The 15,501-nt window shown below is 35.4% G+C and overlaps 1 protein-coding gene across 17 annotated transcripts in view; it reads right to left on the minus strand.

The window, feature by feature from the left end:
* Positions 1-15,501, minus strand: part of NCOA1 (nuclear receptor coactivator 1) — a 366,103-nt gene that overhangs the window by 101,004 nt on the left and 249,598 nt on the right. For 12 of the 17 annotated variants that reach the window (XM_089922460.1, XM_089922451.1, XM_089922458.1 and 9 more), the window contains 2 exons: positions 2,670-2,775; positions 449-499 (listed from right to left, as the gene is read on the minus strand). The exons of 1 other annotated variant lie outside the window; for it this stretch is intronic. In XM_089922460.1, coding sequence (XP_089778586.1) covers positions 449-499; positions 2,670-2,758 — 140 coding nt within the window. In that variant the 5' untranslated portion in view covers positions 2,759-2,775. Of the gene's footprint in view, positions 1-448; positions 500-1,893; positions 1,964-2,669; positions 2,776-15,501 lie in introns of those variants that run through there. 4 more of the 17 variants (XM_022574322.2, XM_089922461.1, XM_022574323.2 and 1 more) reach the window with 2 other exon arrangements.

Raw genomic sequence — 15,501 nt, forward strand, 5'->3', positions numbered from 1 at the left:
AGGTGAAGAAAACAATTCTAGCTAAAAAACATAAAGAGAATGACTGCCATCACAGATGTATTCCCTCAATGATGTATATACATTGAATATTTCAAATAAATACTAGATATCAAAAAGAAGCAGACAGTACATATACTAGTTGCATTTGAAATTATTAGGTGTTCCAAATAATAATTCCTTAAAATAGAAAATTTGAATTTTCAAATAAGTTTGTTGTAAATTAACCAGGCATACTACACCAGAGTTCAAATAAATTATAATTAGAAATCTGATAAAGTCTTGATTCTTATAATGTACTTAAAATTACAACCCCACACCCATCAGATTGGCAAAACGTTAAAGTGCGGAGACAAGAAAAAAGGAACTCTCCATGCTTATCATTTAAAGAACAATGTGATAATTACCCAGTTAACATAAAAATGTACACAGATCCTAAAGAAACTCTTACATATAAAACAGGAGGTGTGTACGAGGATGTTCATGTTCACTGTAGTGCTGGCTGTAAGAATGAAAATTTGTAACAAAATGGTTGTTTACCCATAGGGAATGTCTATCTGTAGGGAAACAGATTTCTCAAATACGGTATATTCGTGTAATACAATATGTATCAAAAGTTAACAGAACTGAATAAATCTAGTTATCTTTATGTCTAAAGATCCATGCTGAAAAGTATACTGTAGAAAAATACACATAGTATTAGGTAATATATAAATTTAATAAACATTCTATATTGTTCAGATACTTATATATGCATAATCATTAAAAACAGATTGAAAGAATTAGAGACAAATCAATTTTGTCATTAATCATCTTACTACTTTTATTTAAACAAAACTGCAAATACGTGGTTTATATGTGGTGGGTATACATTGTTTCCTAGTCTCTATTCTTTTATAGGTTAAAAAATTTTCCCCAAATAAAAATTTAAAGTAAAATACAATAGTTTTATCTATTTATTCTTAAATTAAGAAGGACTGACATATATAGAAATAGACAAGAACATTAACTCTGACAACACAAACTGAATTGCATCTTGATATCAGCATTCCTCCTAGCTTCTGGACACTTACCTATGATTATGAGTACTTAGGTTATCATCGCTCAGTAACAGTTTTCTGAACTGATTAAGAGAAGTAGTCACTTTTCTTTCCCCAACCTGAAGCCCTGGCACTCTCCTGTAAAAATTCTTTGTCCCCCCATGAGAAAAAGCATGTAATCCAATGACAGAAGAGTCTTCTGCCGTTTTATGCGCTACATCAATGATTATCAGCTGGGGGCCATATTGCTTTCCCTGTCCCCAGGGATATTTGACAATGTCTGGAGCCATTTTTGGTTATCACAACTGGTAGGACATTTTGGTTATCATAACTGATATAAAGATGCTATTTGGCATCTAGTGTGTAGAAGCCAGGGATCCTACCAAACATCCTACAATATATAGGATAGCTTCCCACAGCACAGTATTATCTTGCCCACAATGTCAACAGTGTGGAGGCTGAGAAACCTTGCTCCAGATTCTTGAAGGTAAATGGAATAAAATCCCGACTCTTCTCTCAGGTAGGAAAGCTGCTGTTTTGATCTGATTGAGGTTCCTTCTCTATCTGGCATTTATTAGAGTCTCCTTAGCAATAATTCTCTTTTGCCTATTTGATGACCACATTCCTTATTAACACACAAATATTTAATTCCACAAATATTCATTCTTTAAAGTCCTGATATTAATAATTTTTTTCTTTGTTCCACTAATACCATAATATACTGAAATAGCAGTTAAAGATGTACAATGGATTCATTTATTCATTTGACAAATATTTTCTGTGTCCTTACTATATATAAGTTACACATTGTGCTAGGAACTAGGGATAAAATGGTGAGTAAGGACAAAGTTCTTACCAAATGGCAGCTTAGCCTGTAGTAGAGAAGCCAGGGAACCCATGAAATAAGCACACAAACTAATAAAAACCTGAAATTACAGATTATAGCTATAAAAATACATATAAAATAGATACAAATAGGGGAGATTTGACCCAATAGTTAATGGAAGGAAGAGAAGGCTCCTTTTAAGAAAGTAATGACTAGGGCTTCCCTGGTGGCACAGTGGTTAAGAATCCCCTGCCAATGCAGGGGACAAGGGCTCGAGCCCCGGTCCGGGAAGATCCCACATGCCACGGAGCAACTAAGCCCGTGAGCCACATCTACTGAGCCTGCACTCTAGAGCCCGCGAGCCACAACTACTGAGCCCGCGTGCTACAACTACTGAAGCCTGTGCGCCTAGAGCCCATGCTCTGCAACAAGGGAAGCCACCACAATGAGAAGCCTGCGTACCTCAACAAAGAGTAGCCCCCACTCACTGCAACTAGAGAGAGCCTGCATGCAGCAATAAAGACCCAATGCAGCCCAAAATAAATAAATTAAAAAAAAAAAAAGAAAGTAATGACTAAACTGGTATTTGGAGAATGCATAGGTGTTGACTACAGGAAATCTAGAGGGAGCAAGCTGGATGAGGGAGCAGCATGTGTAAAGGCCCTGGGGAAGGAAGAGAACATGGTAAGTATGAGGGACTCAGAGAAGGGTGGTAAACTTGGAGTAGATGAAGCAAAAGCTCTAATGTGACTGAAAATGATAAAGCAGCTCTGCCAGAAACAGACTAAGAAAAAGAGTGTTCCTACCTTGATGCCAGTGTGTCACATGGCGATCCTTTTCTCTTATGTGAGTCTGGGTTAGCAGGGTCAGATGAACTGTCCCCAAGGCCACTCATGTTGAAAAACTTCACACCTAAAAAGGAAGGAAAATAAGAAATCTACCCTAATGAACTTTCCAACTCTATGGGAATAGGAAGCTCCCTTGTGTTAGAATATATCTAAATACTGTGGTTTCTCAATGAATAATTACAGCCATCATAAAAGCATCCACATTTATATAAAAGCACAGGAATCATCAGCTATTTAGTGTTTCTACACTTTCTTTTCTATACCTGTAAAATAAAATGAGTCATCCTTCATAAAATCATAGAGATCAATTAGGATGAAAATATTGTTAGAATAATTAAATAGACAATGAGATTTTTTTAAAGAGAAAAAACCACTTCATATGTAAATGTAAAAACTGTGTAACTGAGAGTCAGATTCTTTTTTATATTTATTTATTTTAGATTATTTTGAAAAGGACTTAAAACAACTTTTACTCATAAGGTTTGGGATTTTATATTGATAGGAAAAGAAATAATACATATATGATTAAAATTAAAGCGATGAATTAGATTTGGATTTTGTATTGTACTTACCAACTTTGAATTCCATACTCCTAACCTTTTGCTTATGCAGTCAGGCGACAAAGATCAAATGTTTAGTCTACGTTAGGATCTTGTTATAGATGCCAGAGAACACAAAGTCATTTCCCCTAGCATGCCAGCCAGGTCTCTCTCTTACATGTTGTGCCAGTCAGTGGCTGTGCTTAAAGATCCCTCCTGATCTGTCCCTATCAACCACTATTCTCTACAGAATCTCTAACGAAACTTGGAAGCTTATCTCTGGCCTTAGACTCATCACTACCACTTAGATTTTACTAATGTCAAACAACACACCTCTCATTCTCTTCCATTCCATCTACCCTTGTAAAAGGAGAGGAAATTCTTGTTAAATGGGAAAAACCTTTAGCTTTTCCTTAAATTCTAAAATGATTAAATAAATACAGTGCTGCATGTTAGCAGCCATGCTTGTAAATTTGAGATCCATAAGAATTTCTCACATGACTTTAATTAATATGTTGAAATAGATCCTTTTTCTCTAGTCCTAAAACTTCCTCTGTCTCCAGCTCTTTCTCAGTACCAAAGATTGTCATATCCCCTTTTCAATATAAAAATAATACCTAGAACTCTAATCATGACTTTATTATTCCATGTAACCAAAAAAGCACATTTCTAATTTCTCCATATTAGACGTGCAGGTCATGAAAATTTCCAACTCCTAGGATCGCAATTATTTTTTACTCTTCTCTTTTGCTCCTCATTTTGTATCGGTATCCACGTCCTGTCAATTCTTCATTAACAGGAGATCTTACAGTGTCCCCTCCTTCTTCATTGTCAGATACAGTTATGATCCTTATTTGGAAGCAAATACCTCATTCTAGATTCCTGCAAGATCCTTCTATCTTGTTTCTCAATTCCAGTCACTCTCACTTCTAATGTGTCCTATAAACAGCAGCAAAACCATTCCTGCTCAAATGGCATTTTCAAGATATCACTCCCCTGATAAGGAATCAGCTTGATTTCCCTACTGCAGCATGGTGGTTAAAAGCATGGGCATTAGGGTCAGAAAGACCCTGCTTAATCATTACCTGCCTGTTCCTGGGCAAAGTGCTTAATCTCCTTAAATCTCCTATTTCTTCATCTGTAACATAAGGATAATAACTATACTTACCTACCTTTAGATTTGTTGTGAGGACTGAATGAACAGTGCATGTAACGAGTGCACTGTAGGTTCCTAGAGAATGTTGGTTATTGTTATTATCTCCCCTTTAGACTAAGAGCTCCATGAGGGGAGTAGTGTTCACTCAGTGCCTATGTGACCTCTGCATAGAGTTATCTGGCAAGGAGTGGGGTTATGTGTCTGAGGCCCAGGAGATCTGGCTAGAGATGGAGATTCAGAGTGGAGATTCAGAGTGGAGATTCAGAGTGGAGATTCAGATGGAGATTCAGAGATGGAGATTCAGAACTCATCCCATTCTTCCTCATCGATAAATACAATGGACACTTTTCATTCCTTCACTCATTAATGCTCAATAAATGCTAACTTATTACTATTATTTTATTGGACTGCTTGGAGCAGCATCTGAAACTGTTTCCTTCTGAAAACATTGTCATCCATTGACTTCTGTGATCCTATGCTTCCTTCATTTACTTAACAAATAAATCAAGCATCTATCATGTCTCAGGCACTGTGATAGGAGCTGAGCAAAATCACGGACCGCAAAATAGAGGTTCCTGCCCTCGCGGAGTGCGAGACATAAACAAATAAAACACAAAATTAATATGTAATTTTCTTATAGTGATAAAATCATAAAGGAAAAGAATAGGTTTCATAGAGGAAAACAATAGAGGAGACCTAATTTTAATTGGGCAATCAACTGAGGCTTCTCTGAAGAAGTGATGTTTAAGCCACAGCCTGAGAGATTAGTAGAATTAGTGTGTTTTTCTACTTTCCTTATTCTCAGTACTTTTTGCCCAATTCTTCGGGGTTAGATTTCCTCATGGTTCTAATGTCCTACGCCTCCTTTCCCCTCATACTATACATTATTCTGCGGTGATATCACTCACTCAACATGGTTTCAAAGAAAAAAAATCTCTAAACCAATTACTCTGAATCTCCATCTCTAGCCAGATCTCCTGGGCCTCAGACACATAACCCCACTCCTTGCCAGATAACTCTATGCAGAGGTCACATAGGCACTTCAAATTCATCTTTCCAAATGAACTTAACATCTCCTCCTCACGCAATTATTTTTCTCTCAGTTGGTACACTGGAGTCATTCTACCCTCTTCTCTCATACCCCACATGCAAGCAAACAGTAAGATGTGTCCATTTTTATTTCCTAAATATTTCCAAAATCCACACCTTTCTTATAGTCTCCTCTCACCTGTTGCTAAACTATTAAAAACATCATAGTTTTTATGGTGGTCTCCCTGAGCCACCAAAGTAGGCTATCAAAAACATGTTTGATCATGTCAATCTCTTGCTTAAAACCCTTCCCTAAATCCTCACTGCCCAAAGGATAACATTCAACATAATATACAAAGTTTGCATCAGTTCCCATCTATTGTGTGTCCATTATAGAATGTGGTGAATGAGTGATTAAATGTTTGTCCAATCAAGTTTAGCCCAACCTATATAAACAATATATAAACAGACTATATATATTATATACTACATACAGTCCCTATATACACATATAGATTATATATGTTAATTTTAGTTTCAACACTAAGGAAAGACTTTAAAAATAAAATCCTTGATACTATCCCATCTTCGCAGCAAAGGTAAACATGAGTCAGAAACTTTAAATTGATCTCAATGTGGGTAGCCCAAGTTAACCCAGCAAAAAGTATTTATTGAGCTCCTACTATATGCCAGCTTCTGTTCTAGGTAGTGGGAGTACAACTGTGCATGAAACATTAAAAAATCACTGTCCTCATAGAGTTTCATTCTACTGTGAGGGAGAGAGAAGCAAAATTAAAAAGTAAAGTATAGAGTATATTAGAAGGTGATAAGTATTATGGAGGAAAACAAGGCAAAAACAGAGGCTTAGTTTTGTGGAAGGAGAGGGGCAGCAATTTAAAGTAAAGTAGTTAGGAAGGGCCTCACTGACAAGGTGAGACATGAGCAAAGACTTGAAGGAGGTGAGGGAGAGAGAATGACACCTGGAAGAAGAGTGCTCCTGGCAGAGGAAGGGCCATACACTTTAGCTTTACTCTGAGTGAATTAGCCAATCACTGGAGGATTAAGAACAGAAGAATGACAAGGTCTGATTTTCATTCTAAGGCTTCCTCCATGAACGATAAGCACAATCTTTCTGATCTCAGTAATTTGGCATCTAAATAAGTTTCCAGCTGCCAAATGGACATTTCCATTTGGATATCCCACGTCACCTCAAATTCAACACGTATGAAACATGATGGGCTTTTAAGTTCCAGATTTCTATTACTGACACATAAATGAGATGAACTGCACTATGGATTAATGTCATCATAGAAAAACATTTATTAAACCTCTTGTCAGGGGGAGAGGAAGGCTCTATATGACAAGGAAAATAATTACAATTTAAGGTGGACAGCCTCAATGCAAAGGTCAATATGCCAGACTTGCCACCACAACCAAAAAGATGTTGAAAGACCCGACAATGGCTTTGTTAGCATCCATTCTCAAATACAAAACTAGAAAAATCAGCTAAGTGATATATAACTATAATGAGTAAGACTGCTACTTTCTTCTCCTATGGAGAGTCATAGAAACATAAATGAGATTAACCAGATACCACAGAAGTAAAGAAGCCACTTAATTTTATTTTTACTTAGAAATAAAATATAAATATATTTCAAAGTTTATTAAAACAAAAAATGAAATTATGTGATAAATTCATAATAATAAAGAAGCATCAATGCTAAATTTTTCAACAAAAGTAGAAATAAAAGAGAGAAGAAAATGATGAACAGGAAAGAAAACGAAAGATAAGACTTTAGAGTTCGCTAAAATCCAAAAGAAAAGAGTTAACTAACTCCTACTTAATGCTCAGCTTTACTTAGCTGCCAGTCTTCCCTGCCTCCTAAGACATTAGGTTATACCTATCTAAGAATTTACCCATCTGAATTCTATTGGCTCTCAAAATACTGCTGGGCATATATTTCTTATGATAATACGCTATAAAATTATAATTCTCGTTTGTCTCCTCTTCTAGATTGTGAACTCAAAAACAGTTACTAGATCTTTTCATTGTATATCCAATATGTAACATAATGTCTAAAAGATATAGAAGCTAAAATAGGTGATAAATTAAGTGATTAAGTTATTTTACTAATATGTCATTTAAATTTTTTAAATAATATTTAAGATTTTTTATAATTAAATATTTTCTGGAATCTTTCATAATGTTTTGGAATTCTTTTCTATAATTGAGAAATTGAGCTTTCTTTAAATCCTTGTTCTCCTGTTTTCAATGGAAAAAAAAAAAAAAACCACCTTCTTGGTCTAGAAATTTGAGAACATCTCTTCTAATTCTGAAAAGGTTAAGATCTATTTTGGAGAAACTTCCTACTATATTTCACAGTACGATAGAGACACAAAAATATGTTGCATTTACATAACTGTAAACATAAGCAATACAATCTCACAGTTTGGATAATTTTGAGCAACAAATAAATCTGGATTTCAAATGAGATTCCCCAGACCATGCTAAGTCAGACTACTGGTTGGAGACTGACATCTGCTAAATTTATCTGAAATTCTGGGGTTGAAGAGGCATCAGACAACAATTCAACAGCAATTCAATATCTGGCTTACCAAAATAAGAGCCAATAGTAAGAAGCTATGAGAAAGTCACCAACAATTTGCTGATGATATGATTCTGGTATTACCTGCTTTCTATTTACAAAACACAATAAACAGATAGTGGAATGCAAAACCTCTGATGAGTGAAAACTTTTACAGCTATTCTATTTGTGGAATGGCTTTATATTTGGCAGTAAGGGAACTTAAACAAGGTTCATTAAGAAAAGAAATGTTGGTTTCAGGAAGCCAATTTACATATCACCTTTAAAAAAAAGAGGTTAGGTTTCGAAGTAAAAGTATGCTGTTGATTTAAAAAGAGTTGCTAAGTTATACACAATCTCATGCACTCTCTAGAGAGCAGTTTTTGGAACTAGAAACCACATCTACCTCTGTTCAAATGGACCAGACTAAACCAAATAGGTTGGGCTGAAGAAATAGGTCAGTGCTTTATATTTCAGTTGAATTATACATTTCTACATAAGAAATTTGTCACTCACCTCCCAGATTTAGCTGAGGACTGCATCATTTGAAAAATAAGTAACAATTAGTTAATAAACAACTCTAATAATATACTTGAAAATGCTAGCAAGCAATTAGCACAGAGAAGCACAGACATGAGAGGGACACTCAGAGAGTTAAACCTCCCCAAGTTGATAATATCACACAGGAAAAATCGTGACAAATAAAGAGCTCCTGCACTGGGTAACTGCCATAAAGGATGTTTCTCAGACTGGAGTCCGACACCTAGGGTTCTCTAAAAAAAAGTTTTCAATTTTGTCTTTTCACTTCAGTGACAGTTGAATTCTTTCTCATGTGATAAGAAAGGATGGGGACTTTAGGATTTCTATTGCCCTTTTTATGGTTAAATAATTTCCCATTGTTTGGATATACCACATTTTGTTTATGTATTCATCAAATGATGGCCACTTAGGTTTCCCATTACTGGGGCTATTTAACAACAATGCTGCTATGAACATTTATGTGCAAATTTTTGTGTGAACCTGTTTCAATTCTCTTGGGTATGAAACTACTAGGTCATACTGTAACTCTCTAAATTTTTGAGGAATTGCCAAACTGTCTTCCACAGTGGCTATACCATCTTAAATTCTCACCATCAAATGTACAAGTGTTCCAATTTTTCCACATCCTCACCAAAAATTGGTATTTTCTGTTTTTTATTGGTAAGTCATAAGAGTTCTTTATATTCATGCCTAGATCCTTATCAGATATATGATTTGCAAATATTTTCTCCCATTCTGTGGATTATCTTTTCACTTTCTTTATAGTAACTTCTGATGAACAAGAGTTCTTAATTTTGATGAAATCCAACTCATCTACTATTTCTTCTTTGTTTAGTAAGTACAACATCTGGGCTTCTTAAGACAGTTTCTACTGACTGCTATCTTTCCTGTGTATGGGCCATGCTTTTTCTGTTTCTTTGTATGCCTCCAATTTTTTTGTTAAAAAACATATTTTATTTTATTTTTTAAAATATTTTATTTTATTATTTTTTATTTATTTATTTTTGGCTGCGTTGGGTCTTCATTGCTGCGCGTGGGCTTTCTCTAGTTGCAGTGAGTGGGGGCTGCTCTTCGTTGTGGTGCACGGGCTCCTCACTGTGGTGGCTTATCTTGTTGCGGAGCACGGGCTCTAGGCGTGTGGGCCCCAGTAGTTGTGGCACACGGGCTCAGTAGTTGTGTCGCACGGGCTTAGTTGCTCCACAGCACGTGAAATCTTCCCAGACCAGGGCTCGAACCCGTGTCCCCTGCATCGGCAGGTGGATTCTTAACCACTGCACCACCAGGGAAGCCCAAAAAACAGATATTTTAGAGCTAATGACTGAACAAGGATTTCCTTAAACATCTGGAAACAAAAATTCTCTCTGAACCCACAAAGCAGGAACCAAAACTCAGATCGTGGTTATCCCTGGCCCAGAGAAGAGTCCCTGCCACATAAGCCTCTGCAATAAACATGCCCATATCTTAACTGTTATGGCCAGGAATAAAAAGCAAAAGCAAAGAAACAGATTCAAAGCAATGAGTTCTTAAAAACAGACGTCATTTTATCTTATTTCATTGATTCTATAAAATATGAGATTTTTTTAAAGTGCTTTTTGTAAAAGAAAATCCTGTGCAAACTCTTTTAAATTTATTACACTAATAATAAAGACATTATCAAGGACTTGGCAACTTAACTTCTAAAAGTATATAATATTTGAAACAATGTATTTAATAAATTTATGTTTACTACTAAAAGTTTATTCTACAGATCAAGAGACAATGCTTCCTTTTTCTGCATTATTTTTTTCTAAATGGAAAGAATAATTTGGAAAAAGGGTTAAAAAGTATTCTTTCTTTTCTATTAGCAAATATATAGGAAGAAGAAAACCAAATAAGTTTTAAACCCCAAAGTTTAAATTCCTCATATTGACTTTATTTAAAATTTAATTTTTTAAGGTAAGAAATACACATATATGCATTTGCCTTGTTAAAATACTCCTATTTAGGAAAAACAGTCAGCATATGAAAAATGTTTATGGCAGCTATTGTATTAAAACAGTTTGGCAAAAATATCCTCAACATTTCCTTATAAATCTACAAAGCTAGATGATTCCAGTTATTTTAAAATGACATTGGGTAATTGTAGATATACTGTACATGTCTTGCAAAAATCAGTTCTACATTGTCCTAACGTGAAAAATACGTTGGTATTAAAAAAAAGATTAAAATCAGTCTTCCTGACTATAGCTATCTTTAACTATAAACAACAAAATAAGTATTTGATATTTACTTGCATGTTCAAAGAGAACAGTTTATAGTAATCTAGCAAAAAGGTAACAGCCTTAAAAAAAGAAAATGATGGTCATAGAGACAAAAATTAAGTGACAAAAATGTCAATCTCTGTCTTTTTCCACGAACGTCACCCTCTTTCACAGATTCAGATACTAATGAGCAGAGAAACAGCTAAAGCGGGGGCCAGACGAGACTGAAGATCAACATTAGACATAGATAATCCACAGATGGTTATCCAAGACCAAATAACCACATTTACTATATAAAATTACTCCAATATCTAAAATAAAGAATTAAGCCCCTAATCAGAAGTGGTTCAATTTCTCTAGAACATTTCAGAAACTCACTTTAAAATACAGAGTTAAATGTACATATATAAACCAACAAAAGAAAAAAAAATCATATTGAAATTTGATTTCTAAAGTTATATGGTGGCAGTAATACCAAAATAATAGAGCTGCATGGGTCAAAATAATCTGCCAAAATAATGGAGTTGTATTTTGAGGGCATTAGCAAATGATCAAGTCAAGTTAAACCTTCAGTTAATTTCAGGATCATCTCCCCAGCAGGAGGGGAAGGGACATAAATTAAATCACAATACAACTCTAGCTACAATCTTCATTGCTCACATTTACAGAAAGGAGATGCATTTTTAAAAGCCCAGCTTTAAACCTAAGTCATCTCACTTGATTCATTTATATTTGGTACAAACTTTATTGATACCCATTGAAAAAATGAAAAAAAAAAAATCCCCAAGCATCTCAGGTGAATAGCTGGTTAAACAGCATCAGTATCTCCTCAATAAAATACTAATTTATCTAGCTATACCCCTTCCAGTGTAATACCCAACTAAAGACTAACTCTAAACAAGTGAAACTTAGATTTCACTTTCCAGTGTTCTCAATAAAATAATAACTATGAAAATCATGCTTATAAATTTTAAACTGGAGACTCAGACTTATAAAATTTCAGAAGAGGGACCCTAACAATTGTCATCTCATACAGTGCTTCTCAACTTTTTGACTATAGACTACTTAGCACATACAAAATGCCTGTCCTGCCTATTTCCACTTTTACAGTATAAAGTTAGTAGTAAAAAAGAATTTGAGAGGAACAAAATAATAAAAAGGTTCACAGAAAAACGTAGGCCCATTAATATGTATTCAATTAAAGGATATGACAATGTAATAATATATATTGTGTGCTTATGTATCTCACATATATGAACTCATTGATTCCTCACAACTGCCCTATGAAGTGTGTATTATTATTATCTCCACTTTACAGAATCACTGACTGAGTTCAATGGTTTTATCTTACTAATAGAGAACCTATGGGCTGATGATGACAACAATGATGATGACTAACACTTTTATAGGATTTACTATGTGCCATTCTAAGCATCTAACATAGTATTTACTTATAAACCTTACTAATTCACTTACTCATAAGATATGAGGTATGTAGTATTATAATCCATTTTAGAGATGAGGAAACCAAGGCACAGAGAGGTTACTTAATCTGCCCAACATCTTAAGTAGCAAAGGTAGAAATCAAATTACCAATTCTTAGGTAATTTGGTTCCAGAATCTGGCTAAGTTTTAACTTATATAACTAACCTATATAACCTAACCTTACATACTGATGAGTAGAAAAGTCAACAACAGAGTCTAAATTTTGCTTTTACCTCTACACTAAAATGCTTCTTCATTAGGAAAGTCTTCAGAAAAGTTGACATTAAGTTATACCACATCTAAAAATCCTGGGTGGTTATTTACAAAGTTCTCAAACACATGAACAGAGAATCTTTCTAACTCTTCACCCAAACATCACATAGAAATAAATAAAATTAATCATATACCTTATCCTGACTTATCTTCTATGGTCGTTACAAATAAAACCAATTATTTCTTATAAGATGTGATTCACCTTAAAATGTAAATGTACTATTCCTTTAAAATCTAAAGTTCTGCCTTTAATTTGTCCAAAAGTTTATAAATCTTGGATTCTAAGATTATATGTATACATATGCACACATACATAAAATTCCTTTCAATAACATCCAAATCATCTTTAGGAATCTACCTTCTGGAATTTTGGGATCCTACCATGTTTTAACAGACTTTCTCCTGAAAAAAATCTTCATGGGCTTCATTCTACCGGATAAGATTCTCAGTAACAAAGCCATGAATCTCCAAAGTCCCATATCATAGTCTCTTTAGAAAGGAACATAGATGGAGACAGACAAGCTCAAAATGAGTGCCACTGTACAAAACAGCTGGCCTATACTTTTTCAAAATGTCAATATCATGGAAGACAAAGAAAAAAAGGTGTAAACTATTCCAGGTTAAAGGAACCAAAGAGATGTGACAATTATGCAATGTATGATTCTGGATTAGACAACTGACTAAACTGTAATATAGACCATATATTAGATAATAATAATGAAAATGTTAAGCTTCCTGAATTTGATTATTATATTGTGGTTAAGTAGGAGACATTAGGAGTAAAAGATCATAAATGTCTACAACTTACTCTCAACTGTGATTCATCATCATCATAGTGGTGATGGAGGGGGAGGGGCAGGAGAAGTAGTAGTAAATACATACAGAGAGAGAGAAAGCAAATGTAACAAAATGTTTACAACTGGTGAAACTGGGTAACGGGCACATAGATGTGCAATCTACAAATCTTGCAGCTATTTGGTATGTTTAAAGTTGGTTTGAATAAATGTTAAGGAGAAATATAAAAGATAAAAACTTTCATTGTGACATGAAGAAAACGTGACTTTCTCAGAGTCACTCACTGAACAATGAGTTAAAAAAAAAGACACCCAGCCCAGAGTTCAATCACTAGATTATTCTATTTTCTCTCCCTTTCTCTTTCATAAAGTCGAGGTATGAACATTTCTGTCTAAAAACTCTTAAAGAGAGGACTCTCCTACATGACTAAAATTTTTCTTAATTATAATATATCCTACTCTGCAAAACTTTTTTCTTAATAATCAGAATGCTTATTAACTTCTCTCTCCTTATTGAGAATCAACAGTCTTATTTCAAACAACAGAAAATTTAAGTTAATAAATACAATGTATCACCAGTTAATAAAAGCCATAAATCTGGAGCATGTTCGTTCCGGAAACCAATGAGGTTTTAAAGAGAGAAGTAGTAGGATCAAATGAGTATCTTCTCAAATCATGCTGCACAACCAGTCCTTGCTTTAAAGTTCTCTGCCAATTCATAGTCTTGCCTCCGTTTCCCAAAATCATTATTTATTCCAAACATAGGCATTGGTTGTCAGCCAACCAAATTTAATTGCCTTTAACTTCTATGATTACTAAACCCCACCCTCCAAATTGACAGCGATCACCCTCCAGGGTGACAACTGTCTCCTCCTTTAAAAGTGGGTGGGTGGGCTTCCTTGGTGGCTCAGTGGTTAAGAATCCACCTGCCAATGCAGGGCACAGGGGCTCGAGCCCTGGTCCGGGAAGATCCCACATGCTGTGGAGCAACTAAGCCCGTGTGCCACAACTACTAAGCCTGCACTCTAGAACCTGCAAGCCACAGCTACTGGGCCCACGTGCCACAGCTACTGAAGCCTGCATATATATTCTAGAGCCCGTGCTCTGCAACGAAGAGTAGCCCCCACTTGCTGTAAGTAGAGAAAGCCTGGGCGCAGCAACAAAGACCCAACACAGCTAAAAATAAATAAATAAATAAATAAATTTTTTTTTAAAGTGGGTGGGTGTGCAATGAGTCAGAGATGGGGGGGGTTACTGGGATACTGATATTGTTCTACTTCTTAACCTGGATGGCATTTACACAAATACATTTAGTACATGATAACTCAAGAGTTATACCCTTAGGGCTTCCCTGGTGGCACAGTGGTTAAGAATCTGCCTGCTAATACAGGGGACACGGGTTCGAGCCCTGGTCCGGGAAGATCCCACATGCCGTGGAGCAACTAAGCCCATGTGCCACAACTACTGAGCCTGCACTCTAGAGCATGCGAGCCACAACTATTGAGCCCTTGTGCCACAACTACTGAAGCCCACACACCTAGAGTCAGTGCTCCACAACAAGAGAAGCCACCACGATGAGAAGCACGTGCACCATAACAAAGAGTAGTCCCCGCTCCCTGCAACTAGAGAAAGCCCGCACGCAGCAACAAAGACCCAACGCAACCAAAAATAAAATTAATTAAAAGAGTTATACCCTTAAAATTTATGATTTTTATTTATATATGTTATAATTCAATTAAAACTTCCTGCTGGACGTCTTCCCCTTACTTGGTTTACCAGTTTCTGATTACTCTTCAACTTTCTAGTCTCGGTTTGGTGCATGTTTATTTTTCTCACTATAGGCTGCTATGACCACTGTCATGTTCATGGATACACTAGTTCTATTCCTTCAGTTAGCTCACAAACTCTTAGAAAACAACAATGTAAAACTGCTCAAATGTACAGAATGGATGCTAGATGTAAACAGATTTAATGGCTGGATTATAATAGAAATGGAGATATGGGGATATATGTATATGTATAGTTGAATCACTTTGTTATAAAGCAGAAACTAACACACCACTGTAAAGCAATTATACTGCAATAAAGATGTTAAAAAAAAATGTATAGACCAAATCTGGGGATGGTTCAGTAAAGTTTTTCCCCTGCC

Source organism: Delphinapterus leucas, chromosome 13 (assembly GCF_059928025.1).
Source record: "Delphinapterus leucas isolate spDelLeu-1000000601 "Yukka" chromosome 13, BTC_Dleu_Yukka2, whole genome shotgun sequence".
NCBI lineage: Eukaryota > Metazoa > Chordata > Mammalia > Artiodactyla > Monodontidae > Delphinapterus > Delphinapterus leucas.